The sequence below is a fragment of the Temnothorax nylanderi genome, unplaced genomic scaffold (assembly GCF_030848795.1).
Source record: "Temnothorax nylanderi isolate EJ_2023f unplaced genomic scaffold, tnyl_v1.0 TNYL_tig0018_pilon, whole genome shotgun sequence".
NCBI lineage: Eukaryota > Metazoa > Arthropoda > Insecta > Hymenoptera > Formicidae > Temnothorax > Temnothorax nylanderi.
In genome coordinates this window covers 1,097,479-1,123,619 of record NW_027249080.1, presented here as the reverse complement: position 1 = coordinate 1,123,619, position 26,141 = coordinate 1,097,479, and the positions used below count along the sequence as shown (strand labels likewise).

The following is a 26,141-nucleotide window of genomic DNA, read 5'->3' as shown; positions in this document are numbered from 1 at the left end:
CATATAGACAATATTTTCTCATTTCCTTGAACATCACTTTTTTGTAAAAAAAAAGCAATGCAAACATTTTCCTTTATAGTAATATATTTTTTTAATTTTTCTTATAGTTTTTATCTCTACGAACAAAGATTATAGGTGCGATCCACTTGGTGCTCCAAAACGCTCTTAGAAACAATGGAAACATTTCATCCTTGTTGTTTATCAAATGTTAAACAAGAACGAAATGATACTCTGAAGCGTTTAAAGCGTCTAGTGGATCGCACCCTGTATAAGAGAAAGAAAACATACATGGACATATTTTATATACAATTATTACATGAAAAATTTTTTCCCGGGAAGTCACACACATAAAACAAAACAGGACGTAATACCTCGGTCGCATCGGTCGGTCTCGGAGTCACGTAGTGGTTACGTACGCTGCGGCAGGTTTAACGTTCCTTCACGCAACAATATCACTCGAGCAGCTGTATATTTTACGTAATAATATATTATTTAACACGCACAAATTAGAAAAAATCTTCACTGAAGCGACACATTGACCACATAAGAAAATGGCCCGTTTCTTTCTCCTCTTTTCCTCTTTCTTTTTTCCATTCTCGGAGTATCTTTAAGCGCCATCTCTGAAACGCAGAGGTAATTATAAATCACTGACTTCTTATCGGAAGTTCAGATTTACCATTTGTCCATTACAAGGATGAAAAGATAAAGTTTGATCGTTGCACTTGGTTGCAGATGTCGCTTCGGAGGTTCTCCCGATTTCGCTTGTAATCTTGTAATTAGAACATAACCCTAAAAAAGTGCCACAAAATCCGGACTGTTAACGAATAACGAGCGTTAAAAGTGTGGTTTGCGGTAAACAGGACGATTTAACAAAAGCGAAAGATGCCAGATCATCTAGGAGAAGATATGCGGAAGGTGAAGAACGAGGAGGAGAAGGAAGAAAAGGAGATAAAATGTAAGTTCCATTTCGCGACTTTCTTTATTGTTCATATTATCATAATTCTTATTTCCTAAAAGCTCGTCTTCTCGATTTTCAGCACTGGATGAAGACGATATCGCTTTGTTGAAGACTTACGTGAGTTAATCACCATTAGATTGTTGTTAGAGGAGAAATTTGAAGTCAAGATATAGAGATAAATGTCCATTTGTCATATGAACGTCATGTCTTGAATTCCTGTAAATTTGTGTCCTAATTAGGGCCAAGGGCAATACACGAAGTCTATTAAGTTTGTTGAAGAGGATATCCAAATGATTATCAAGCGTGTGAACGAGTCAACGGGGATCAAAGAGTCTGATACTGGCCTGGCACCGCCGGCACTTTGGGATTTGGCGGCTGACAAGCAAACTCTGCAAAATGAGCAACCCCTGCAAGTGGCACGCTGTACCAAAATCATAAATGCGGATTCCGACGATCCGAAGTATATAATAAATGTGAAGCAGTTCGCGAAGTTCGTAGTTGACTTGGCAGATTCTGTAGCGCCAACGGACATAGAGGAAGGCATGAGGGTAGGAGTGGATCGCAACAAGTATCAAATTCATATTCCACTGCCATCCAAAATCGATCCTACTGTTACGATGATGCAAGTGGAAGAGAAGCCTGATGTTACCTATAGCGACGTTGGTGGCTGCAAGGAGCAAATCGAGAAATTGAGAGAAGTCGTTGAAACGCCGCTGTTACATGTTGGTTTATAATCGTTTACTATTATAGCGATTTGTTAACAAAGTGTAGAGAAAATGTAACAAAGAGATTTATTACAGCCGGAGAAGTTTGTCAACCTGGGTATTGAACCACCGAAAGGCGTTTTGTTGTTTGGGCCTCCAGGTACAGGAAAGACTTTATGCGCTAGAGCGGTGGCCAATAGGACAGATGCCTGTTTCATTCGTGTCATTGGTTCAGAATTAGTCCAGAAATATGTTGGTGAGGTACGTCAAATGCTGCGTAAAGAAGCAATTATAAAAGTAAAGAGCAATGTTTATGGATAACATGTACAACTTTATTCTTTCGCAGGGTGCTAGAATGGTAAGAGAACTGTTCGAGATGGCGCGAAGTAAAAAGGCTTGTTTGATCTTCTTCGACGAAATCGACGCCATCGGTGGTGCCCGTTTTGATGACGGTGCCGGGGGTGATAACGAAGTTCAACGTACAATGCTGGAGTTAATAAATCAGTTAGACGGGTAAGTAGCTCGTCTATTCCTAAAGAGTTGCTGTCTAATTATTTTACGACTTAACCGTAACTTAATTTTTTCAGATTTGATCCACGAGGTAACATAAAGGTTCTAATGGCGACGAATAGGCCGGATACCCTGGATCCTGCATTGATGCGACCAGGTCGTCTGGATAGAAAGATAGAATTTGGACTGCCGGATCTCGAGGGACGCACGCACATCTTCAAGATTCACGCGCGCTCGATGAGCGTCGAGAGGGACATCAGATTCGAGTTACTCGCTCGTTTGTGCCCTAATAGCACAGGCGCTGAAATACGATCGGTCTGTACCGAGGCTGGTATGTTTGCGATTCGTGCACGGCGCAAGGTTGCCACGGAGAAGGATTTCCTCGAGGCGGTTAACAAGGTCATCAAATCGTACGCCAAGTTCTCCGCAACGCCAAAATACATGACTTACAATTAGAAGTATCCGCAATTCGTTTAATTTTCGTGTTCGATAAATTATCAGCGTGACACATAAATCTTATAATTATTTCTATTGCTGTATCTATTGAATAAGTCAAGGAGCAACTTTGCCCATAAGTAGAATATATAATAAACTGTTGTTTTCCGATACAATGATACAAACCTCGTTAAGAGTTTTCTGTTTTTCTGTTCGATCTTAATGACTTTTTTTTACGCATGTAGATTTTCGAACCTCAATTTAATAGGCGCGTCAGGTTTGTTGATTAGAAACGAAACTGAATCAAGAGGCTCTCCACACCATGTAAACCGCAGATTTCTGCAGATCTACAAAGAATTCATTGAAACACCATTGCAATTATGTGATTGCGCAATATGTTATTAAGAAAAATAAATAATTCTTAAGACACACACTCGCAGTAAAACAACTTGCAAATTTTGTTCCGCGAATCGTCTTGCGATGCACGATCGCGGGCCATGGCCAAAAGGAAGTACAGTATACGGGTTGACAGACTTTTCTCTCAGCTTGTTTTCTTTGTCGTTACTATCGCGCAACCACCTCTCCGGTCTGAATGAATTTGGCTCGTCGAAATATTCGGGAAGTCGACAAATCACTTGATTTTGCGTGACGACTACAGTCTGAAACATTTCGATGAGATTTTCCCTTAAAGAATTCGTTTCATCACTACCTTTCAAAATATAAATTATTTATTTATTAACACAAATACACTACTCCTTTGGGAACGCGATATCCGCTCAGCACCACATCAGTTTGCAGGATACGACCTATTCCCACGGAGATAGGATTTAGCCTGAAAGTTTCTTTTATTGCGGCCTTCACGTACGTGGCATTTCTTAGGATCTCCGCCGTTATCGGGGACATAGGATCCGGTAACAAAGCCGCAGCTTCCGATCTTAGCTTTTCTTGAACAGCTGGATTCCTTGCAAGATGATACAAGGCGAATGACGTACTGTATGTCGTCTAAAATAATATGAAATTTATATTTTCCTCTCGCCAAGATTTCGTCGCTTGTAATAACTATATTTAATCGCAAGTTCATTAAAAAATTCATGTAAAACGTATAGTCAATACTTGAAAACCTACGGTATCCACGCCAGCGAGCAACATATCACACGCCATACCCACAATATCTTTAATATCTAAAGCCTCATTTTTTAAATATTCCTTGAGAAGAGATTGTTTCCGACATATTAATGCATCCCGATTTCTCTGAGTAACCATTTGTAGCGCTACTCTGAGATATTCCAATAACAAAAAAAGTATAAATTATGACAGAATTGTGTAAATGAGCACGATTTCATCGGAAATCTAATTCATTATCATGATTCTTTTATAAATAATGCAAAGATTTTTTTGCGACGTAAAAAGTATCATTTTTATAAAAAAGGAAATGATAAATTAAAATAAATTTATTATCCTTTTTTATAGCTTCTTTATCTATAAATTAATTTTTAAATCTCATTAAAAAATAAAATTTAGAGAATTTATATGTAAAAAATGTAAGTATTTAAAACAATAATTATTTTATGTAGATATAATAACATATATCACTCACTTGTTTAAACTATTAATGTTAATGCAAATTATTAACACAAATTTTAAATTTTGCATTATTTACGAAATGATCAATTTTTCCAACAATTTAAGGTCACAACAATTAATATTTTATATATGCGTTAATAAATAATTTATAATTGCGCACTTACTCTTCCATGTAATTCTGCGCCTTGCGCAATTTTCGGTATAACGGCGTTTCGAAAAATCGCCAAAGCATCGGGCCATTGTCTAATTTCAAAATTACGCTATTCGTCGTAAACGCTGCCTCGATTAGCCTTGAACTTCGAGAATGTGGATGTTTTTCTTCTTCCGAAAGACTTTGCATTTTTACGTCGAAAGCCACGAGACAAGTCACTGGAAATGTATGCCGATGGTATAACATGTGCTTTTTATCAACGTTATATATGTATATTCGTCAAAACCGGTAGCGTTAATGAATGGAATAATTTGTCTGGACGTGAAAATATTACATTCGAGAAAGAGACGCGAGAATAGAGGTAGAAAATCGTCGGGCTTCTCGCGAGAGCAGAGCTGCACGAACTCCTGAACAACTGCGTCGGTATCCTCGAGGTAATCGACGACGTTCCGGGGTTTGCTAAGGACCTTTTGGAATTCACGGCGCAGCCTCCACCACTCGGTGCCGTTTCTGAAATATCCAATCCCCATATTAATCTTCATTCTACCGAGACACGAAGCGATTTCTCCGGCCGATTCTTATGTACAAATATCATGATATATTGTAATGCGAAATTTTGTAAGATTCTTACGTGGGTAAGAGACCCCCGGTGTTGTAGACGTTACTCCTGTCCTTTCGATACTTGAGGAGAGCCAAGTGCGATCTTCTCTTTGGATGCAGACCCGCCTCAGCTTTGAAAATCTCCGCGATATCTTCCGGTCGGAATACCCACACTACTGATTGGCCTGGTACTATTTCCTCACGCACCAGAGGTCCATATTGCTTTCTTTTCAATAAGCCATTGATATGTAGCTTCGTAAAATTGTATTCACCTATATACCGTTGATATATATTCCGTAAGATTAATTTATCGACATTTAAGAGAGAGATGAGCAAGTATTATTTGGAATATGTAGTAACAGTTTTAATACAGAATCGGTTCTCTCTATCCTTAGTTCAATGGAAAAAAGAAAGTAAAGAAAGTAAATTAAAAATTTTTAAAACATTAAATTTGCAATAGTAGTAATAAATCTTTTTAATGGATTATATCGAAATACATATTATTTTCTTACCAATGAAAGGTAGGTACTTGTACAGTGTCCCAATAACGGGCAAAGATCTTGGTCCTGGTATGTTTTCGAAAGGCTTGGCCTCGGTACTATCAACGTGACACTGATTAATTGAGAACGATTGAGCACGTAATTTCTTTATTGTCCCTCTTCCTCCACATAGTTTCACTCGTGCGTACATCACTAATGTATATTTCACACGTATTTATACTTTGTATTAAAATTTTACCGTTGATTTATACAGTAGATTTATAAGAGAACGCCATAAATGCACCAGAAAAACAGGTTTTATCTGTGCAGACTGCTTGAGAACTCGATCAATTTTGAACCTCTCGGTTCTCCTGTTCTCCGCCTTTCCTGTTGCTGGCCACTCGACATTCTCGTTCTGAACCGTTGGCATAAATTTGATGCTAGGCAGATAAAGTTCGGATACAACGCTTCATAATATTGCTTTTAAAGAAACATGAGCACAAGCTGACGAATGTCATTGACTGCTAACGCGACTATTTAATGTGGCCAATACCTTGGTGACTTGTCTTGTATAATATTATTTCTTCCTCGTTTAATATATTATTTACTTATTAAGGGGGTCACCCCGTGTGACGGCCGTTTTTTTTTAGCTTCTTTCGGGATTTTTTTTTGACGAACAATAAAAACATAGAACTTCAAACTTTTTACCATTTATTTATTAACATTTCAGCAGTAACTCAAATTTTTTTTAGGCCAAAATTCTCACTCAATTATGAGTTATACCACTGTAAAGGCGAAAAAAAGTTTGCAAGCGGCGTCCATGATTCAGGCTGATCGGCTTATCTGAAATCAAAAAATCAAACAGTATTTTAATCTGTGAAGCTATGGCTATCGCCGGAACTAGGATAATTGAAAAATGTCAAGCCGTTTTTTTTTATGACAAAATAAACACAAAAATCATGCCATTTGTAAATCAAATTTTTGAAAACGTGTAAAATATATAATTTTCAATATTTTCAAATAATCCTAGTTCCGGCGATAGCCATAGCTTCACAGATTAAAATACTGTTTAATTTTTTGATTTCAGATAAGCCGATCAGCCTGAATCATGGACGCCGCTTGCAAACTTTTTTTCGACTTGAGTGCCTTTACAGTGGTATAACTCATAATTGAGTGAGAATTTTAGCCTAAAAAAAATTTGAGTTACTGGTGAAATGTTAATAAATAAATGGTAAAAAGTTTGAAGTTCTATGTTTTTATTGTTCGTCAAAAAAAAATCCCGAAAGAAGCTTAAAAAAAACGGCCGTCACACAAGATGACCCCCTTAAGTAACGTCTAAAATGTCGCTAATGTCCACAGAGAAATATACGGGTGACTTTGCATGAGATTACGAAAGAAAATATATGGCTTATAAAATATACGTATATGTGCATAGGATTATAAAAAAGTAGGGGAGACCGGGGCTAAACGGTCCGTTTTTTTTCGGTGCCGATTTTTAACAACAAAATAAATAATTGTAGTTAAAAGTGGTATACCACTGTAAAGAGTGAACCTTTAGCTACAAAATTTATATAGGAAATTTTTGTCTACGTCGCTTTGTTCAACCGGTATAGAGCAAAAACGACAACGGTGGAAAAATTGAAATCTCAAAAATGCCGGGGTTAAACAGTCTACCCCCTGGGGTAAATCAGTTTCAGGTTTGATCGCCCATGAAATATTAAATATCTACACTGGATTCGTGTTCAGCATGCATTACTCTTTATAATCAGCATGCATTTATAATCACGTACCTCGAGATTTGGAGAGCAAATATTATTGCAGATATTACAAAATTTCCACGCGCAGAAATTTCACTTTTCACCACGAAAACACGTTTGCTCTCGTAAAAATCATAACACGGCAGGTAACCTGCCGAAACTCCGTTGGTCACATGGGTACCATAAGCAGCGTTTACAATGTTAGTAGCGAGTTCGCACAATATACAGGTTCCGAGATATTTGATTAGACGTATTTACCCCGTAGACTTTTTAGCCCCGGTCTCCCCTATATATATTTTTTTTTATTTTGTATAATAATACTTTTTAAATTTTCTATGATATTTCCGAGAGAGATCTTGGTTAAATTTTCGAAAATTCCCTATGTTTTATAATAATATTCCGTAGAAATTAATTATACAACACAAAAAAGTAAAATTCGCGATAATATTAGAAATATCATATAAATTTTATACGATTAGATCTACAAATTCTCGAGCTCGGATTTATAATGAATTGCGCACTTAGCTTATACAGCTTAATAAGCAATTTCCTTATGAAAATTAATAGGAGAAAATAGCGTAATATATGCCACTTACGTATACGTGAGCGTATAATTTTTTGACCCCAACTCTTTATATCTTATTAATTCTCTTCATACCTGAATTAAAATTTTCGTTTTACTTTTGACTATAATTGTCATATATCTAAAATCTGAGGTCTACTTTTATACTTCAAATAATTAGATTATCATTTTCTCACAGTTTTGACGATGAAGGTAATAATGAATAAGTATTAAGACTATAGTAACTGAACAGGTCATATAATAACAAAAACGGCAAATGTTTCAATACTGTGCGCCAATAGCCCATTTTAGGCAAACTGTATATTTTGTTTATAAAAAAAGATAGAACAATTATTCAATCAAAAAGTTTTTACTACTTTTTTAAAATTAATAATAAGTTTTTATTAATTTTAACAAAAGTGTAAAATGTAAAATGCTATGATGTATGATGCATAAGTTTTATAGCTTTCTTCCTTCGTTTCTTTTCTTTCTTACATATTAAACTTATTATTATAATATACTTATGCTTAATTAAAGTTGGAAAACACGAGAATTAACAGGATATAAAGAGTTTCATGAGATTTTGTTGAAAAATTTTTTGTAAATCTAAGTTTATTTCTAAACAAAAAGTAGAAATTATACTTTTATATGTACAAACTTATAACAATTCTTTGTTGCGGCCCGAACAGCAGCCGACCCGATTATGAAATTATGTATATAAAGAAATATAACCGTGAGCAACGAAAAGAAAAGAAACAACGAGTCAGCTTAACAAGCGAATTGCGGTTCTTTATTATCTACTAGTGTTGAAAAGCCATTGTTAAATACAGAAAAAAAATTACATAAATTTTAACTACGCAATAATTGTTATGCAATATTGACCATCAATTTTAGGCATTTCCAAATATTGCGACCTTGACATTTCAGTATATTAAAATTATTTTAATAATTTAATGCAGAAATTTGATATTAATTAAACCGCAAAATACACTTAGGATATTATATGGTAAAACATAGTGTAAAATTATATAGGAATCATTTAGAATTATTTAGGTAGCTCAAGTTAATTTCTAGTTTCTAATATGGTAAACTATATTTGGTTAATAATAAAATAGCGAACAAACAAAAGAAATAATTATAATTAACATTATTATTATTAATTATAACATATCGGAAAAGAAATGTTCGGATCCACGTATATATAACTTAATTTCGTATGAGGTTTTTCTTATAATAAATAGCATACACTTCTAAAATATGTGATATTAGATATTATTTATTACTATTTACACACACACACACACACACACACACACACACACACACACACACACACACACACACACACACTCTCTCTCTCTCTCTCTCTCTCTCTCTCTCTCTCTCTCCCCCCTCTCCCTCTTTATAACTTTATATATAAGTATCCTAACGTGTAAATCTCCATCAGACTCTTCTGACTACTTCAGTGGACGACCTTGGCATTCGCGTACAATCACCTGGTTGCTGTAGGCAGTGTAGGTAATTGCGTTTTAAAAGCGTCGTGAAGCCGTATAAAAGTCAGCTGGTTGCTGTAGACAGTGTAGACAGTTACGTTTTAAAAGCGGTGCGCGTCGTGAAGCCGTGTAAAAGAGATATCGCGAAAATGTGGCCGTTTCATAGTCAGTGTAACAGTAAAGCAAGACTCGTCGGTAAGACCGTAATTATAACGGGAGCGAATACAGGAATTGGCAAGGAGACCGCTAGAGATCTCTATAGAAGAGGTAACTCTACGTTAATTTGACAAATTTCAACAGAAATTGATAATTTCTTGAAATGATTATTCGTTAGATTGGATTTGTTGATTTTATCTAATTAGTTTTATCGCAAAGAAATTATAAATTCTTAATATGTGTAAGTCTCATGCTTATAAACTGAATTTATATCTCTTGTTGTCTGAAGCCGATATTTATTATTATAACATATACCAGTTTGATGGTATTTTAGCATAACTTGGTACGAGAAATTATAGTATTCATACATTTGAATATATGAATATTTATATTTAGGAGCAAGAGTAATTTTAGCTTGTCGAGATATGCAAAAAGCAAACGACGCAATCGAAGATATAAGAAGAAATCCTCCCTCAAAGTAAGTAAAGTTATTATATAAATATGCACTATTGTTGACGAATAGAATTTATAATTTGCTTGAAATTATTCCTAACTTATCGATTAATGGTGAGCTTATAGGTAATCAGTAATTCATAATTATCACTACTTATATGTTTAATACAATTCTTATATTTCATAATTTTTCGTAAATACAATTCAGCAATAATATTATTGTCATTTTTCTCAGAGAATTCTCATTATTTAATGTATCGTTACATATATTATATTGCTATCGTAAGATATTTTCGAGTATTTGACATAAAACTCTTTAATTATACCGAGGTACTTGTCTTCAACAAGAATTTCCGGTATAATTAATTTGCAAGGCACTGTAAAGAGGCCGTCAAATAAGTAGGTCTAATAGGATAAGATGTAATCTTGTTTGACTAAGTAAATCGAAGTTTCTTAAGAAATCCTATCGTCTACCAAGCAACTAGGAAAAAGTGGGTTTACTTAAATTAAGAATAGTAATAAGCATAATGTTTAAGGCGAAACATATGTGATCTGGAAGGGAAAACAGGAAGAAGATAAAAGTTTTTCTACGCTTCCAAGAAATTAGGCACTTTAAAAAATTTGTACTTTTAATAGCGCCTTTGCTTTATAAATTAATTTTTTTTTTTAAATAATGTATGGTCGATACTTTTCTTTGTATAATAATTATGAAGTTCTTGGAAAAATAAATTATTTTTTTTCTATGTTTATCGTGACGAAGTCACGATAGAGAAATAATAGAACAGTTTGCAAAATTAGCAAACATGATTTTATTCCATAAAATTACTCAATATTTAATGAGATGTCAGTTATGTCATAAAATATAAAATATAATTGTTATAATCTACGGTTCTGAGATATTAATATAAACATAGTTAATATACATATACACACTTGATATACATTTAATATAATTAACACACATTTATATAATTGTATTAATTACACACACAATACGTATATGTGTAATAATATATGATAATTTTCAGGGCAGATAAGGAACAGTTTCAAGGTAATCCGGGTGAACTCGCGATCTATCGTTTGGACCTGTGCAGCCTAAAAAGCGTAAGAGAATGTGCTGAGAATTTGTTGAAAAATGAATCAGCCATTCACTTGCTGATAAATAACGCTGGTGTGATGATGTGCCCGCAAGAAAAGACCGAAGATGGATTCGACTTGCAGCTGCAAACAAACCACCTTGGTCACTTTCTCCTGACGCTCCTGCTACTGCCAAAAATGAAATCCTCCGGTTATGGTTGTAGAATATTGAATGTTTCGTCGTGTATGCACACGTGTACGTAAAATTAATAACATTCTAGTTAAGTTTATACATTACACAAATATAATTATAATATATGTTAATAATACACGTTTAGGTCATAACGCGTAATGTTATCATGGAAGAAAAATAATTTAGCTATTGCAGCAAAAAATAGTTACTGCTATTATATATTTCTTGAGAGGACAAACAAATTTTGTTACGATAGTTTAATGTTACAGTAAGATTTGTTTTGCTGGAAAGATAGAAAAATTTTATAAAATATATTTATTTATGTTAATTTGCTGTTAAGGCAAACAGTCTTATCTATAAAAAATGCATTTGCTATGACGACAAAATTGTTGCTGTATAAAATGTTGATATAAAAATAAACAAAATCAGAGAATAGCAAAAAGAAATATAGTAAATTTGTTACTACTTAAAATAATTTGTAAATTTAAAGTTTTATTTCACTAAATAAAATTAGTTTTCTTAACACGAATTTTTTTTGCTATTGATAATAACTAACGAAATTTGCTGTAACAGCTCAATATTTACTGTATCAGCAAATCTTTTTTCTCCGTGATATATAACAATAGAAAGAAATAGCTAATAGTGATGGCTATTATTGTAATATAGTTGGCGCTGTGCATGAGGACCTAAATTTGGAGAAAACATACACTCCCTTCAAAGCATATGCACAAAGTAAGCTAGCGAACGTATTGTTCGCCAAGGAACTCGCTCGTCGGTTAAAAGGTATACAAAAACAATTATTACAAGCTGCAAATATTGTACAGAATTTGAATATTATATAGCATGACTTAAAGCCGTGCATCAAAGTGGCACATTAACTTCAATTAATTACAAAAACGGACCGTAAGTTTTTTGCTAGCTTAGATATTAATTTCTATAGTGTCCCAATTTTCAAACGTTACTTACTGATACTTTTTTGTTTTTTTTCTGATTTTTTGGTCAGTTTGAAAACAATTCCTTTTTTAACAAGAATGTCACATACTAATAGTTTTTTAGATATATTATAAGAAATTGAGGAGGAAAAGTTTTTATAAATAAAAAATTTTAAGGAATTAAGTAGATTGTAAAATTACATTTTTTAGTTGATTTTTTTTACGTGGAGTTTACTTTAATAGAGATTTAAGACTCAATTACAAAAATATAAAGCTAAAGATTGCAACAGATGATGACTTCCATTGTTCTTTTTTGCCAAAAAAAAAAAAAAATTAATTCCAATTTAATCACTCTGCTCTTGAAAAGTAATGTGCAAAGCGATGAAATAATCTGTAGAAATAAAGAAGGATATATAGAGACTTTTTGCATCTCCTTTTATATTTTAGTGCTATCATTGCAAGGACAGTTTATAAATTAGAATACGTACGTTTTTCAGAGGCACACATTTACGGAATAAATGTATATTCTTTGCATCCCGGAGTTATAACGACAGAATTAGGTAGACATTTTAGCACAACAGTATTTCCAGGTGCAAGCACTGGTTTTCGATCGCTTCTGCGACCATTTTTAAAGAATCCTGAACAAGGTGCACAAACGACTATATATTGTTCAGTGGCCGAACAGGCAGCTAACGAAACTGGTCTCTATTATAGGTAAGAAAAAAGTATATATGTTAAATACCGTCAGAACCAGAATTCCGTCAATACCCGATTTAATTGGTCAAAACTAGTTTTATCAGAGGAATTTCATCAATACTGGTATTAACTAATCAAATTCTAAAAATAACAATGGACTGTCAGTAAAAACTAGATCTGACCAAAAAATAGATTTGTTAAAATCTGTTAACAATTTTTACTAAGCAAAATTAGTTCTCACTGAGTTGGGCCAGTTAAAAGTGTTGGTAATTATTCAAAATAGGGTTTTTTCCGAATTTTGATATTTTTTGTATCAATACTAAGGGAAGTAATTTGCTGATACGTCTGTATAGGCGGGGAAGGAGTTCCGCCTGCGGCGCGTTTCTTTTCCAGTGTTACTTACATTAAATAAAATTATCCGCGAAGTATAATGTGCAATAGAATAATCCCTCAATATTTCAGAATATATAATGTTTCATATAATATGATTTCAATAAAATATAAATGTGTTGCTTCACATTTGTCATTACAAATTTAATCGCATAAAATCTTTTAAAATCTCAATTTTACACATTTCAACATTTGTATTTGAATAACTGCAAGAAAAAGAAAATATTTCAATATTTTTCTTCTTTATTTTAATATATTTTATAACAGATTTTTTTTACATTATTTTTTATCCTTATGAAGGGAATGCGGCGTTGCGACTCCACAGTGGCGAGCACGAGATAATGAAATTGCTGAAAATTTATGGAATCAAACCTGTCAGCTTCTGAAGTTGGAACCTGATACAGACTTCCTCAGATTTTTGACAACTGTTTCGCATCAAATTGCTAAATAATGTATTTAATTAGTATTTAACATACATTAAGTTTAAAATAATGTATTGTTTAAATTAAATGTACTTTCGTTGGCTAATTATTATGTGTACATTTGAAGTAAGTAAGAATAGAAAACATGTTTTTTTAACAAATAGATAAGTTGTAAAGATTGATTATAAGATGGATTAGGGGATAATGTTATTTCCGGCGCCCCTCAATTTCATAGGTGTGTTTGATAGATCTTTCACTGAGAAAAAGAATGCCGCAAATCACAATGCGCTACGATGTATAGTTTTCGAGATATCGATTTTTAAATATAATAATAGCAATATTGTTGTACGGTAATACATGGGTTTGCAATTTACCACACGTGGAAAGTTCACGCATGTACTTTGTAAGGCACACTATGTGTCTAGTTTAAAAGTATATAGTGGAGCCCCCCACAGGGGGGCGGAACCTAATGCCTCCACGCATACACTTTTCACGCGAAACGAGGTGCCACATGGGTTCGTGGCGTGCTTTATGTGCTCGTTTAAGTAGAGGTGGTATTAAACAATATAAGTTAGTCGATCATCTGTGTGAATATTTGTGGCGATATACAATAAAAAAAATTGTAGGAGACCCATTTCGGTAGCGACATTTTGATACTAAATTCTACACTGCCTAGTGTACACTAGACTTGTATACTATTATACACGTTTGAATAATAATAACACGTCAAACAAAGAGAGTAGTATGAAATAAATGTTATGAGTGAAAGGTAGGGGGGGAGCAGGTGTTAGAGTTGCGTAGGGGTCACTGCTAATTCTGTGTATATTATTTATATGATAGATTATATATAAATTGATATCTCGAAAACTATGCATCGTAACACATTGTGGTTTGCGGCATTCTTTTTCTTAGCAAAAGATCTATCAAATACACCTATCAAATTGAGGGGCCCCGGAAATAACATTCTTGCCATGGATTATAAGATAAATTATAAAGATAGTAAAGTAAGTTACAAATTTTAAAAAAATTCAAATAATTAATATTAATTTAATTTTTAATAGTTACCATTCTTAACATTTTACTGATAAAATTTTAATTATATATCGTAAAGTTTTTATGTTTTGCGCGCGCATTTGATTTAGAGAAATTAAATTAATTATTTGTAATATAATTCTAATCACAAATAAAATTTGAAATTTTGACATATATTACTTAATGTTTCTTTTTATCTTTTTTACCACTATAATAGAGTCCCTCTAATCAGAGTCTAGCCGCAACAATTCGACAGTTCTGGCAAAATTCTGTGAGAGAGAAGGATATATACTATAATATATATTTTTTTACGTTAAGAATTTCTTGATATTACAATTCAATATAAAAAGGAGTATAAAAGAATATATGAATATCTTTTTGATATTATATAATTTCAATATAAGTAAAGATAAAAAACCATATATGTGTGTGTTTATTAAATATATATACGCGCGGACGTATATATTTAATAAAATAATTTATGATAGCATTTGTAATGAGTCGTTTTAATCTTTCACTATAATTCAATTAAATTATGCAAAAACAAAAAAATCATGTTTTTTCTTGCATAAATACATTAAGGAGGTTAAATTCTGCTGTGTGCATTGTTAATTTTTCAATTTAATTTTGACTGATGGATATGTCAAATGCCACTCTTGAGCTTGAATGCAGCCGCATCACAATGCTGAAAGAGTCACGTCACGTCACGTTACGTAAAGTCGATCGTAATCAGCCGCATATAAAAACAATGTGTTTAGGTTTTACGTTACTTCGCATCCCGTCGCGTCCCGTTACGTTAAATTCATCGTAATCCCGGCATGAAGGGGATTGCTCTGATTGGTCGCCGCGTGTATAGTGCGTGCTGCTGTTCACGTCGTTCACGACCGTGGCAGTCTAGCAGACGAAAAATCAAGCAATTTATGCTTTAATAATTAATTTTTCTACGAAATGTGCGGTAACCTTTCCCTTTCTTTCACTCATTTATTTGTAAATTATTAAGTTACATGTGTATATTTTTTTTCCTTATCATTTGCATTCCAGAACAACATATTAAAATTTCATAAAACTGGCTGCATTTTTTTGTAGCGACGGAACCTCCTTAATTTTATCGCACATCTTTATTATTTTAAATTGCTAAGACATTGCCGAAAAACTATTTTCTAGTTATTATATATTAAAAAATTATTTAATGATTTTACTTACACGTGTCTGAAGCCGCCACGATTTTAAGTAATTAATATAAGTAGCATCAGATTTTGATGTAGAAATCTGACATCTTTCTAAATCTAATTTATTATGTGTTTCGATCATAGATCTTATAGATATGGACTGGCAAAATATTTAGCGTAACGTACTTCTTTCTCTAAAGTATCCGGAAGTACGGAAAGAGGAAAAGAGAGAGAATGATACTTCTCTCTCTAAAGTGTCCGGAAGTATGAAAAGAGAAAAAGATGGTCCCCTCTCTCTAACCTCCTTCGTACGCTCCTTCTAATACAGAAACTATAGACAATTACCAGTTCATATCAATAAGGTCTATGATTTAGATAAACACACATATGTGCATTTTATGAGTGTGTATGCGCACATTTTGAATTTTTAATTGTTTGTCATATTACATATGGCACATAAAATTACAAATGAAACATTATTTGGAGTTTCAACACGAATTCTTAATCATCTAAAATGGATTTTACATTTTTATTGTATATGTATTTTATTGTTTGTTGAACAAAATTTACAACTATCTATCAATTTAAACATTAATAAGAAATAGTACGAGTACGTAAATACTTTCTATTAAATATAAGATAACAAACATGTAAAGAAAATTAATTTATTTCAATGTATAATACTAGATAAAAACTCAAGACAAATAATATTTCAGTTCATAATTCAATACAATTGTAGTGAGAAATTAGAAATTTTAAAGCTGATTGTGAGTTTAAAGTTAGAGATTAATGTTACATATTGTGAAAGAATAAAAAATAATTCGCGTATTTCCATGTTATTTCACGTGTGAAACTAAAGTATCAATTTCCAAATTATACATGTGTGTGTATGTGTGTGTGTGTATGCAATTTACATACAATTAATTTTTTTGAGCAATTTTATTCTCAGTGTACAGTTTTTCTATTAAACGAGGCCCCACTTCTACAAATTTAACTCTCCTCTCTCACCTACCTCACCTACTTACTTCCACCACATGACGTTCAATATTGCACGAACGTCGAGACAGGAGTTTCAGTCAGTTCAGTGATTGCAGTAGAAGAAAAGTAAAGATGCAGACGTTATGCACTAGTCAGGTGCGTTTGGATGGCAAAATTGCCATTATAACAGGTGCGAACACCGGAATCGGCAGGGAAACTGCTAGAGATTTTTACAGAAGAGGTAAATAATTAATTTTTAATCAACAAAATGAGTGAAAGTAGTGATTTTAACGTGCTTGCTTATATGTTTGTGTCTCCGAGCGCGAGTGCATGTATATATCAGATACATTTATTAATTGTACAAAATGTTATTCTTTAATGAAAAACAAATCAAAAAATTTTAATCCGTTTTTTCTCCGATGCTTAACAAAGAAAGTATTATTAGAACAAAGTCTATTCAATATTCTTTACATGGACATATGTTTGTGCCTTACAGTGTACTGATTATTAACATTCACTGCAGTACCAGTACTGAGAATCTATAGTTACGTCACATACTATTATTATATATGTAGATTTCAGATGGTTACTGGGGTATGTGACTCGGCGTGAACGCAGCTTATACGCAGTTTTGTTTTAAAATTGGTATTTATAGTCGTTACCTTTAGAGCGTCTTATTGTAAAATAAGAAAATGCAGATATTATCATATCTTGATTAAAGATCAATTGATAATGTACTTAACTGAGAAACGAAACAATTGCTGTGAAATCTGACTTGCGACAAAATATTGATTAAAATAGCATTATATGCTTGTTTAAATCTAAATTTTAAAATCGAATGATAGTGACATGTCAATCACACATGTCAGTAAAATGCCTCCAGCTAATATGTATGTTAACACAAGAAAAAGAAAAATTTTCCTTTTTTTAAATAAAAATGTTTATTTTTATTTTATTTATAATATTATAATATTGAAAATTATATTCTTATAATATTATACATTATAGCATTAAATATATAATATATTATTTATAATATATATTATATTTAATAAATGTAACTGTTTATGATCAATTTAGAAATTCTTGATAATTTTTATTATATGTTTATCAATTAGAGGATAATCTCCTTTCAAGTTCTCTAGATTTATCAATTAAATAATATATATATTTTTCTCATATATCTTGTCTCTCTTTCCCTCTCTTTCTCTTTCAAGATTCAGCTGATTCAAAATGCAAGAATTATTCACACCTTTCTTGTTGGATTTAATTTTCGTTAGCTTTCTACTTAGTGAAAGTCTGATGTAAATCCGTTCTACATTGCAGTACATACCATTGCGAGTACACAACATTGCTCTCAGAGAAAAAGAATATTCATGATTTGAAAATATTTTTAGTTTCAACGTGAAACTAAACTTTTTAAATCTTGAAATGAGATTATATTGGTTGAAAGAAGTCATTATATAGATCAACCAAGAAAAATATGTTGAAATAGAAAGTTGAAATTCTTAGAAGAAGATTATAGTGATCTTGCTTATATACGAAACAATCTATATCTTCTTATAAGACTTCTTATTTCCATTTTTTATTTCAAATGACTTTATTCAATCAAGTTTCTTCGTTTAACGCAATACAATCTATATATTCTTATATAAGACTTCTTATTTCCATTTTTTATTTCAAATGACTTCATTCAATAAAGTTTTCTTCGTTTAACGCAATATAATCTCATTTCAAGATTTCCACGTTAAAACTAAAGATATTTTTTCTCTGTGTTTATAAATAAATAATATAAGAGCATTTAAATAATTGCATACAAATAATTATATAGATATAAATTTTCCATTTAGGCGCGAGAGTGATCTTAGCCTGTCGGAACGTTGAGAAAGCAAAGGCCGCGATTGAAGATATAAAGCGTAATCCATTTCCGAGGTAAATATACAAAATTGCAATATACTAAGCTTGCATGCATTAATGTGTTACACAAAACTTACTTCGACATGTATAAAACTTAAAATTATTGAATTTTATTGTTGCGTCTTTTCGACGATGCTAAATCCATTTTATAATGTTACGTTTATTTTATCACGGAAATCTCAACATTTTAAAGTGAGTTGGAAATATTAGATGTCATGTAACTAATTTTAAATTTTTATCATGTTGAGCTTGATAAGATTGTTTTGCACTTGATAATATTTGTGTTTGCATTATACACAATATATTATGTTATCACAAACAGTTATAATTAAAGTTGGTAAGTTTAATTGGAGTTTTTACGCTGGAATAACGCGCGTAGCACATCGTATGTTGCATAAGTACTATGCAACTATTACTATGCAAATTATTTCTTAGTTAGCAAGCGCGTGGCGCACAAAAAATCGGTCTCAAACATAAAAAACAGGTCGGTATTTATAGTCAGATCTTCTATTTAAGACCGCCTTAAGCACAATCTTAAGATATTATAAACCAATCACAGAACCGTCTTAGCATCTTAAGACATTATATAAGACCGTCATGAAATAAGAACGGACTATGAATAGTCCATTGACCATGACCATTAGTTGCAAAATACAATTACAAAAACTGTTTGCGCTACTCTGTATTATATCATATGCAAATAAGTGCGTTTATTGCAAACTCTTATCAGTCTTATGTATGTACACTGTATATGCACTATATAATTGCATGCAGTTTGTCTAAAATTTTTATAGAAATAATTTCAAAGTAAATGTTTGCTGTTAATTGATTTGGACGATTTGGGCATGTATGCCTGTGAATAAAACACTAGTGCAAGAAATTAAAAACTTTTTTGTTTGTTAAGAACAAATTTGACTGATTAAAAAAAAGAAATATTGCGAACCTATTAATGTTATAAAAATGTAAAAATATTGAAAATATCATAACTACTTAAAAACTTATGTAACAATATAATATTTGTTATAAATCTTTTTTGTAATTCAATGATAAATTAGATTGGTAATTATGCATATTAGCTCCGATCTCACGGATTTTAATCATCTGAGTAACGTTTAAAGTTTAAAAAGTTTTAGTCATTTATGTTTTTTAGTACTCAGGATAATTATTATATATTACAAATTTCTTTTGTTAATAACTTTCTAATAAAAAGCCGTCGAGTGACGGCTAAAACTTTTTGCGCGTTACTCAGGATCGTGTCCTTGACAATATACGTAAAGGCTTTGAAATCCGTGAGGTTGGAGCTATTATAATATGCAATTACCTATTTGTATTAATATTAATATATTTTTATTAGTATAATACTTGTATTAATCCTCCGTCTGTATACGTTTTTTTTGCACCCTCGAAGCGTATACGTGAGTCTGTCACATTTGACGCTATTTTTCCTTACTTTATAGTATTTAAAAAAATCTGAAAAACTTTAAAACGTCTGTCTACATTGTAGTTGACGATTTTATAATTATTTTGATAAACATCGTTTATTCAATACTTTTTGGCAGGCTTGCAAGTTTTACAATTGCAGATATCATTTTGGCTCGGACGCCGTAGACCCACGTATACAGACGGAGGGTTAATATAATACATTGTTAAATGTTACAACAGTATATTATAGACTGTATCGAAAGGAAATCAAATACAGTAATCATTGTGCTTGTTAACATTCAGCGCTCACAGTAAACTGTTGGAAGACAAAAATAAGCTAGGCAACTTTGCGGTTTATCAGCTGGATCTCTCTAGCTTTAAAAGCGTAAGAAAATGCGCTAGAATGTTATTGAGAGAGGAATCGGCCATTCATATACTGGTAAATAATGCCGGTATGATGTTCACTCCGTATGAGATAACTGAGGATGGATTCGAGATACAGCTGCAATCGAATTATCTTGGACATTTCCTCTTGACGTTGTTATTATTACCGAAAATGCAATCGTCCGGTCCTGGCTGCAGAATAGTCAACGTATCATCGCTTGCTCACATATGTACGTAAAAAGTAAAACAGAGAAATTAGATGTAAGAAATAAAAAGAAAAAGATTATTAAATGTATTATATATTATTATATTATTGTTGTAAGAATATTGTATTTTTTGCGTGATTGAGATTGATCGCGTTTGCAATGCTAGTAGAATATGCAGTAAAATATTTATTTATAAAGAATTAATTAGAATTTTGAAAACTCTCTGTGTACAATAATATAAAAACTGTTTGGAAATTATCTAATTAATATATTATACACTCTATTGTTGTAGGTATTATTAATATGTAATTATATAATAATATACATAATTAGTATAATATATATCAAATTATTAAATAGTAAATGTAATCAAATACTAATTAGTCATTAAATAATATCTATTGCAGTTGGCCAAATACATTACGATGATATAAATCTGGAAAAATCATATTCGTATATTCGTCCTTGGAAGGCATATATGCAAAGCAAACTGGCGAACATATTATTTACGAAGGAACTTGCACATCGATTGGAAGGTGAGAAAAATGAAATATTGTATATATAAAAGAATTAAAACTAAAAAAAATGGTCAAGGTTGGAAGATATGTAAAATAGAAATAAAAATAAACACCTTCATGCCCGTCTAGACTGGAGGATGATCCTACTCGCGGCTCATCCTCCAGTCTAGAACGGGCATCACGGAATGAAGGAATTTCCAGGTTCGGACCTGGAACTTCCTTCATTCAGTGAAGGTGTTTATTTCTGTTTCTATTTTACATATCTTCCAATCTTGACTTCGCGCCGACTAAATTTGTCAGACTTGAAACACACACAGTTCCGGTTGGAGTAGTAAAATCCCCCCCCCCCCTTCACCTAATTAAATCGATTCGAATTCGAGGGGGATTTTTTACTACTCCAACCGGAGCTGTATGTGTTTCAAGTCTGACAAATTTAGTCGGCGCAAAGTCAAGGTTGGAAGATATGTAAAATGAAATAAAAATAAAACGTTCACGCATTATTTACCGCGCCTGGTTCTTAGTTAGCCCGTTTTCTATATTCGTAAAAAATATAAATTTGGCATATATAATTAGATATTAATTCTCTTGACGGATTGAAATTATCTTGAAAGATAATTAAATAATATATTTAATTAGAGTTTATTACGTCTAGGAAAGTAAATAAAAAATATAAATTATAAATTAATAAGAATTTTAGATTAGTTATTATTATTCATTATATTGTAAATGCTTGATTATCAGGCAACCTTTACCATTTTTTATATTTTGATTTCAGAGGCGAAAATTAGCGGAATAAACGTATATTCTTTACATCCTGGTGTCATAAGAACCGAATTGAGTCGAAACTATAATAGGACGATAATTCCGGGTGCAACGTTTTTTGTTCAATATATTATGCGCCCATTTATCAAAAATCCGGAACAAGGAGCTCAAACAACAATATACTGTGCGGTTGATGAAAAGACAGCTAATGAGACTGGTCTCTATTACTCGTAAGGGCAAGCTATATGATAGCAAACATTTTTTTTGTAAACCATATCAATAAAGAATTAATAGAGGTATAATGTTCGACTCAACTGGCCAAATTTTATTGCTCAAAACAACGCTACGTTTCGACCGTAGATTCCGGTCCTTTTCAAGCGTATGTACTCACAAATAATGATTGGTCAGACATAATGTCCAAACTATGTCGAATCTAAAAACTAAGCAACAAAGTTGAGAGCTCCGCAATAAATATAAAAGAATATAAAAAGAATGTAAAAAATTCTATAAATAATATAAACAGGAAACTTACATATTTGTGCGTTGAAATTAAAACAATAGAAAACTTATTAAACGACATAATTCGTTGTGTCAGAGCCGTGCGGTGGTAAAATCCAAACTGACGAACTTGACAAATAGACCAGTGCCAGTGCCGTCAATTACAAACTAAGTCGTGGAGAGGGAAGTAGCGAAGAAGGAGAAAAGCAATTATATTTCCTTTATAATATATTCGTAGAGAACGTTAAGATTCTCCGTGTCCTTTTGTAAGTTAATGGTGTCATCCACGGTCGAAACGTAGCGTTGTTTTGAGCAATAAAATTTGGCCAGTTGGGTCGAACATTATACCTCTATTAATTCTTAATTATTCACTGGCGACTCAAGTTCTCTGTTTTGTTTTTAACATATTAATAAATATAATTTAATAAACTCTAAATTTATAATATAAAATGCGAGGTTAAGGCGCAAATGTACAAGTGATAAAAATTTCGACGTTCTTTTTTCACGTTGCATGCAATTTATTCGTAGTAGATTTCTTTATTTGATGTCTCGATACCAATGTCGATCATTAAACTTTTAATTTAAAACTGATTGAGAGTTTAATTAAAATTGTCGACTAATGGAAACATTGATAGAGATCAAAACCGTATACTAGATAAAGAACTGTACGCATGAATAGTTAAATTACACATAAGTGAGAAAAAGAAAAAAACATTGAATTTTTAATTACACGTACATCCGCGCCTTAGATTTGTATTGGCCTTACATAAAATTTATATATATATTTTTAATGAATATGCCATATAATTCCATTCAATTTATGGTTTTCATAGAGAATGCCGTGTTACCAATCCAAAATCGATTGCAAGGAATGACCAAGCAGCCAAAAATTTATGGAATTACACTTGTCGGCTTCTACAATTAGAATTAAATGAAGACTTTTCTGCATTTTTGGAAACTGTCTCGCTCCAACTTGATAAATAATATTTCTTTGAATGGATTGTCATGGGTAACACACATGATTTTTCTGCCGCATTAGGTAGATGTTTACAATATATATATGACGTATAAAGATATAAAGAATAGCGATAGAATATAAATAATTTTCACAAATATAAATTCGATCTAATAAAGATGCATAAATATTCTTACTATATTTTAACAAAATAAGTTGTTTTAACAAAATAAGGTGTTTTAACAAATTAATTAACATGTTACATCTGTCTCTTTTTGAGATACTATGCGATTGTCACTGCTAAGAAAGAGAATAATAATAATAATAATAACAAAAGAACACTTTAAACATTAAATGTCCAAAACAATTACTTATAATGTGTTGTATATTTAAAAATAAATTGCAATAAGATAACAATGTATCAAGAGTAAAACATATATGTGTAAAATTCTTGCAACTTAGCTGTTAGTTTAAATTATTTTTCAACAGAAACTCTTAGCTATATAATTCGATAAACACTCGGTGACTTATAAAATATGTTACAGATCATTTATTTTGAGATACATTATTTCAACATTATATTTTACCAAGAAACATGGCTATTAACCTTATTACAAGCTCATTTACAAAATATTAGATTTCTCTAGACTTTGAATTCTTTGGCACACAATTACTTCTAACAGCGATTCTGTTGCATTTAATGACCTATGACCGATGACCTATAAAGATCGTTATGGTAAAAAGTAAAAAGTTAGTAATTAAATTAATACTTTATGTATGTTATATATTACTACGATTAGATATATATTATATATTACTAAATGGTTCTAATGTTCTAATCTAATAATATAAGATACTTAGACTATCTTCTTGTATTTTATTTAAATATAATATTTACGATTATTTCAGAATAACAGTTTTAATCTTTATTTAGATCTCCTTTATTCAACAGACATCTGTAAATATTTTATAGTTTTGAATGATACATTTAAGAAAGACGCTATAATATAATATCTTAAAATAACTGCACACAATGGTGATTACCACAGCTCATAAACTGATAAACATCCGTGCTTATCGCGGCTATTAATTGCTTCCCATTTGTAAAAAAAAGTGTATCTCCAATAATAAATAGCTGGCGTAAGAATTTGTGCATAGTTAAAATAAGAATTTATGTTAAAGCTGTCACAATTGTTACAACTATTACATTTGCAATTATGACGTTATCTTTTCTTATTATGTAGTTCTATTTCTGCCGCACTTGTTTTCGTATATTGTAGATACGTATATTATATTATAAAAGTAGAAATGCATGTTGCATGTATTGTACGTTGGATAGGCGAACAAAACGAGTTCGGTGAAATAGAGATAAAATTTGAATGTACATTGGTTGTTTGCAAATGAGAAAATAAATAACTATAAAAAGAGACTTTCGTACTGATTAATTATTATTTTTATGCTAATTATAATTAAACATAACTTATTATTAAGCTATTATTTATAAGTTTTTTCTGGAGAATACTTTCTACAAGTAAATGTCCAATTCAATGATTTTTAGTCTTGTTATTTGTTTATAATCGTATATTGCTTAGATTTAGGCCACGATTTCCATGATTATGATTGACAATATAAATCTGATGCCGTCGTTTTTAAACAGAACGCTGTGATTAATGTTCGTGGGAGACCATGCACAGGATAATCGTGATTTTATACTTTCTCCTAAAAGAGGTCGGTGACGGGCGGAAACATCCACCATCGATGTGCAAGCGTATCGACTATCGACGGAAGAACTGGTAATGTACGCTATGCAGCTAACAATAAGTGCGAAATCGCTTTAACATTGACACTCAAATGTCTTGTGATGATGCAACACATCAGGAAGCGTCTAATAATATAATATACGCGTGATGTGTCGCGCGTTATTTAAGATACGCATGTTCTAAAGTAGCTTGCATCGGACAAATACACTAATCATCGAGTTATTTTCGTACATGACGAAACCTGGCTTCCATTAGACAGGTAACTCACGTATCAATCGATACAAGTAACATTGACTATATCGAACCAGAGTTATTAAGATTCCATCGCGGCATCGGTGCAGAAAATGCATTATCTATTAGCTGAAGCTTTTGGAATCTATTATTATTGAGAGACAGGCAATCCACATCCATGTCGCTTTCTAAGTGTATATTATTTCTAAAAGTATAGATTGCATAAAAGTATTAATGTACCTTCCAAGTCTATAAATTTTATTTTATCATTACTTTCTCGAAAAGGAATAAAAAATATTATCAATTTTTATACATCGCCTTTATATACATCTAACGTAGAAACTCTGTCGTACTACGCGTTTTGCTAATTATATCGCGTCGCTAGAAACGAAGGGCATCAAGTCACGTAAACGTATGACTGCTCTGATTGCAAATTAATTCTTGATGCACAATTTAAAAGAATGGATGAGACTGTTTTGTTAGCCATGAGTATAAGTCTAATTATTAAAAAGTTACGTGGGTATGCGTATAATTACGAGGTCTGCTTCAATGATACGCGGGTCTAGGTAAACGCGAAAAGCGAGCAAGGCCAAAGTGAAGGCAACCCGGCATTGAGTCGCGCTACTCTGGTCGCGCGATGCTTGAAAGAGTAGCATGAAGTAACGATGATGCAATCACCGGTTTCATCGAGGCCCACCTCTACGCTAACAGGAGCAATGAGAGTATCAAAAGCCTTAACATGCGTCCATGGTGCCTA

The 26,141-nt window shown here is 32.1% G+C and overlaps 4 protein-coding genes across 8 annotated transcripts; 3 read left to right on the top strand and 1 right to left on the bottom strand.

Annotated features, from left to right (window-relative positions):
• Window positions 1–773: 773 nt before the first annotated feature.
• On the top strand, window positions 774–2,792 carry Rpt1 (26S proteasome regulatory subunit Rpt1). Its single transcript, XM_071699397.1, has 6 exons — window positions 774–955; window positions 1,038–1,075; window positions 1,198–1,680; window positions 1,759–1,923; window positions 2,009–2,175; window positions 2,250–2,792. Exons 1-6 carry the CDS (start codon window positions 883–885, stop codon window positions 2,626–2,628), a joined length of 1,305 nt encoding a protein of 434 aa, XP_071555498.1. The 5' UTR covers window positions 774–882; the 3' UTR covers window positions 2,629–2,792.
• Window positions 2,632–6,028, bottom strand: Dib (Cytochrome P450 302a1, mitochondrial). 2 transcript variants are annotated; one of them, XM_071699395.1, is made up of 8 exons: window positions 5,455–6,028; window positions 4,974–5,214; window positions 4,677–4,852; window positions 4,356–4,560; window positions 3,733–3,883; window positions 3,361–3,609; window positions 3,042–3,266; window positions 2,632–2,954 (listed from the first exon to the last, which is right to left on the bottom strand). In XM_071699395.1, the coding sequence occupies exons 1-8, from the start codon at window positions 5,630–5,632 to the stop codon at window positions 2,841–2,843; spliced, it is 1,539 nt and encodes a 512-aa protein (XP_071555496.1). In that variant the 5' UTR covers window positions 5,633–6,028; the 3' UTR covers window positions 2,632–2,840. The 2 variants fall into 2 exon arrangements, with proteins under 2 accessions (XP_071555496.1, XP_071555497.1); XM_071699396.1 differs by having other exon boundaries at window positions 2,632–3,266; window positions 3,721–3,883.
• A 3,156-nt stretch (window positions 6,029–9,184) lies between these two features.
• Window positions 9,185–14,760, top strand: LOC139768819 (retinol dehydrogenase 12-like). Of its 3 annotated transcripts, none has more exons than XM_071699400.1 (6): window positions 9,185–9,500; window positions 9,804–9,867; window positions 10,871–11,175; window positions 11,779–11,895; window positions 12,542–12,758; window positions 13,431–14,760. In XM_071699400.1, exons 1-6 carry the CDS (start codon window positions 9,383–9,385, stop codon window positions 13,579–13,581), a joined length of 972 nt encoding a protein of 323 aa, XP_071555501.1. In that variant the 5' UTR covers window positions 9,185–9,382; the 3' UTR covers window positions 13,582–14,760. The 3 variants fall into 3 exon arrangements, with proteins under 3 accessions (XP_071555501.1, XP_071555500.1, XP_071555502.1); XM_071699399.1 differs by having other exon boundaries at window positions 9,186–9,500; window positions 9,786–9,867; XM_071699401.1 differs by having other exon boundaries at window positions 9,196–9,254; window positions 9,786–9,867.
• A 2,047-nt stretch (window positions 14,761–16,807) lies between these two features.
• LOC139768816 (retinol dehydrogenase 11-like) lies at window positions 16,808–24,822 on the top strand. Of its 2 annotated transcripts, none has more exons than XM_071699393.1 (6): window positions 16,808–16,972; window positions 18,582–18,663; window positions 20,374–20,684; window positions 21,068–21,196; window positions 21,954–22,170; window positions 23,272–24,822. In XM_071699393.1, the coding sequence occupies exons 1-6, from the start codon at window positions 16,864–16,866 to the stop codon at window positions 23,420–23,422; spliced, it is 999 nt and encodes a 332-aa protein (XP_071555494.1). In that variant the 5' UTR covers window positions 16,808–16,863; the 3' UTR covers window positions 23,423–24,822. The 2 variants fall into 2 exon arrangements, with proteins under 2 accessions (XP_071555494.1, XP_071555495.1); XM_071699394.1 differs by lacking the exon at window positions 16,808–16,972 and adding an exon at window positions 16,992–17,621.
• Window positions 24,823–26,141: the final 1,319 nt, after the last annotated feature.

Bases quoted from the DNA above. Each gene is read 5' to 3' on its own strand.
- LOC139768819 (XM_071699399.1), top strand. From the start codon at position 9,383: ATGTGGCCGTTTCATAGTCAGTGTAACAGTAAAGCAAGACTCGTCGGT. The intron at 9,501-9,785 runs GTAACTCTACGT...ATTTATATTTAG, and splicing joins TAGAGATCTCTATAGAAGAG to GAGCAAGAGTAATTTTAGCT. The intron at 12,759-13,430 runs GTAAGAAAAAAG...ATCCTTATGAAG, and splicing joins GAAACTGGTCTCTATTATAG to GGAATGCGGCGTTGCGACTC.
- Rpt1 (XM_071699397.1), top strand. From the start codon at position 883: ATGCCAGATCATCTAGGAGAAGATATGCGGAAGGTGAAGAACGAGGAG. The intron at 956-1,037 runs GTAAGTTCCATT...CTCGATTTTCAG, and splicing joins GGAAGAAAAGGAGATAAAAT to CACTGGATGAAGACGATATC. The intron at 2,176-2,249 runs GTAAGTAGCTCG...TAATTTTTTCAG, and splicing joins TTAATAAATCAGTTAGACGG to ATTTGATCCACGAGGTAACA.
- Dib (XM_071699395.1), bottom strand. From the start codon at position 5,632: ATGTACGCACGAGTGAAACTATGTGGAGGAAGAGGGACAATAAAGAAA. The intron at 5,215-5,454 runs GTAAGAAAATAA...AACGGTATATAG, and splicing joins CAAGTACCTACCTTTCATTG to GTGAATACAATTTTACGAAG. The intron at 3,267-3,360 runs GTAGTGTATTTG...GAAATGTTTCAG, and splicing joins GATATCGCGTTCCCAAAGGA to ACTGTAGTCGTCACGCAAAA.
- LOC139768816 (XM_071699393.1), top strand. From the start codon at position 16,864: ATGCAGACGTTATGCACTAGTCAGGTGCGTTTGGATGGCAAAATTGCC. The intron at 20,685-21,067 runs GTACGTAAAAAG...TATCTATTGCAG, and splicing joins ATCATCGCTTGCTCACATAT to TTGGCCAAATACATTACGAT. The intron at 22,171-23,271 runs GTAAGGGCAAGC...TGGTTTTCATAG, and splicing joins GAGACTGGTCTCTATTACTC to AGAATGCCGTGTTACCAATC.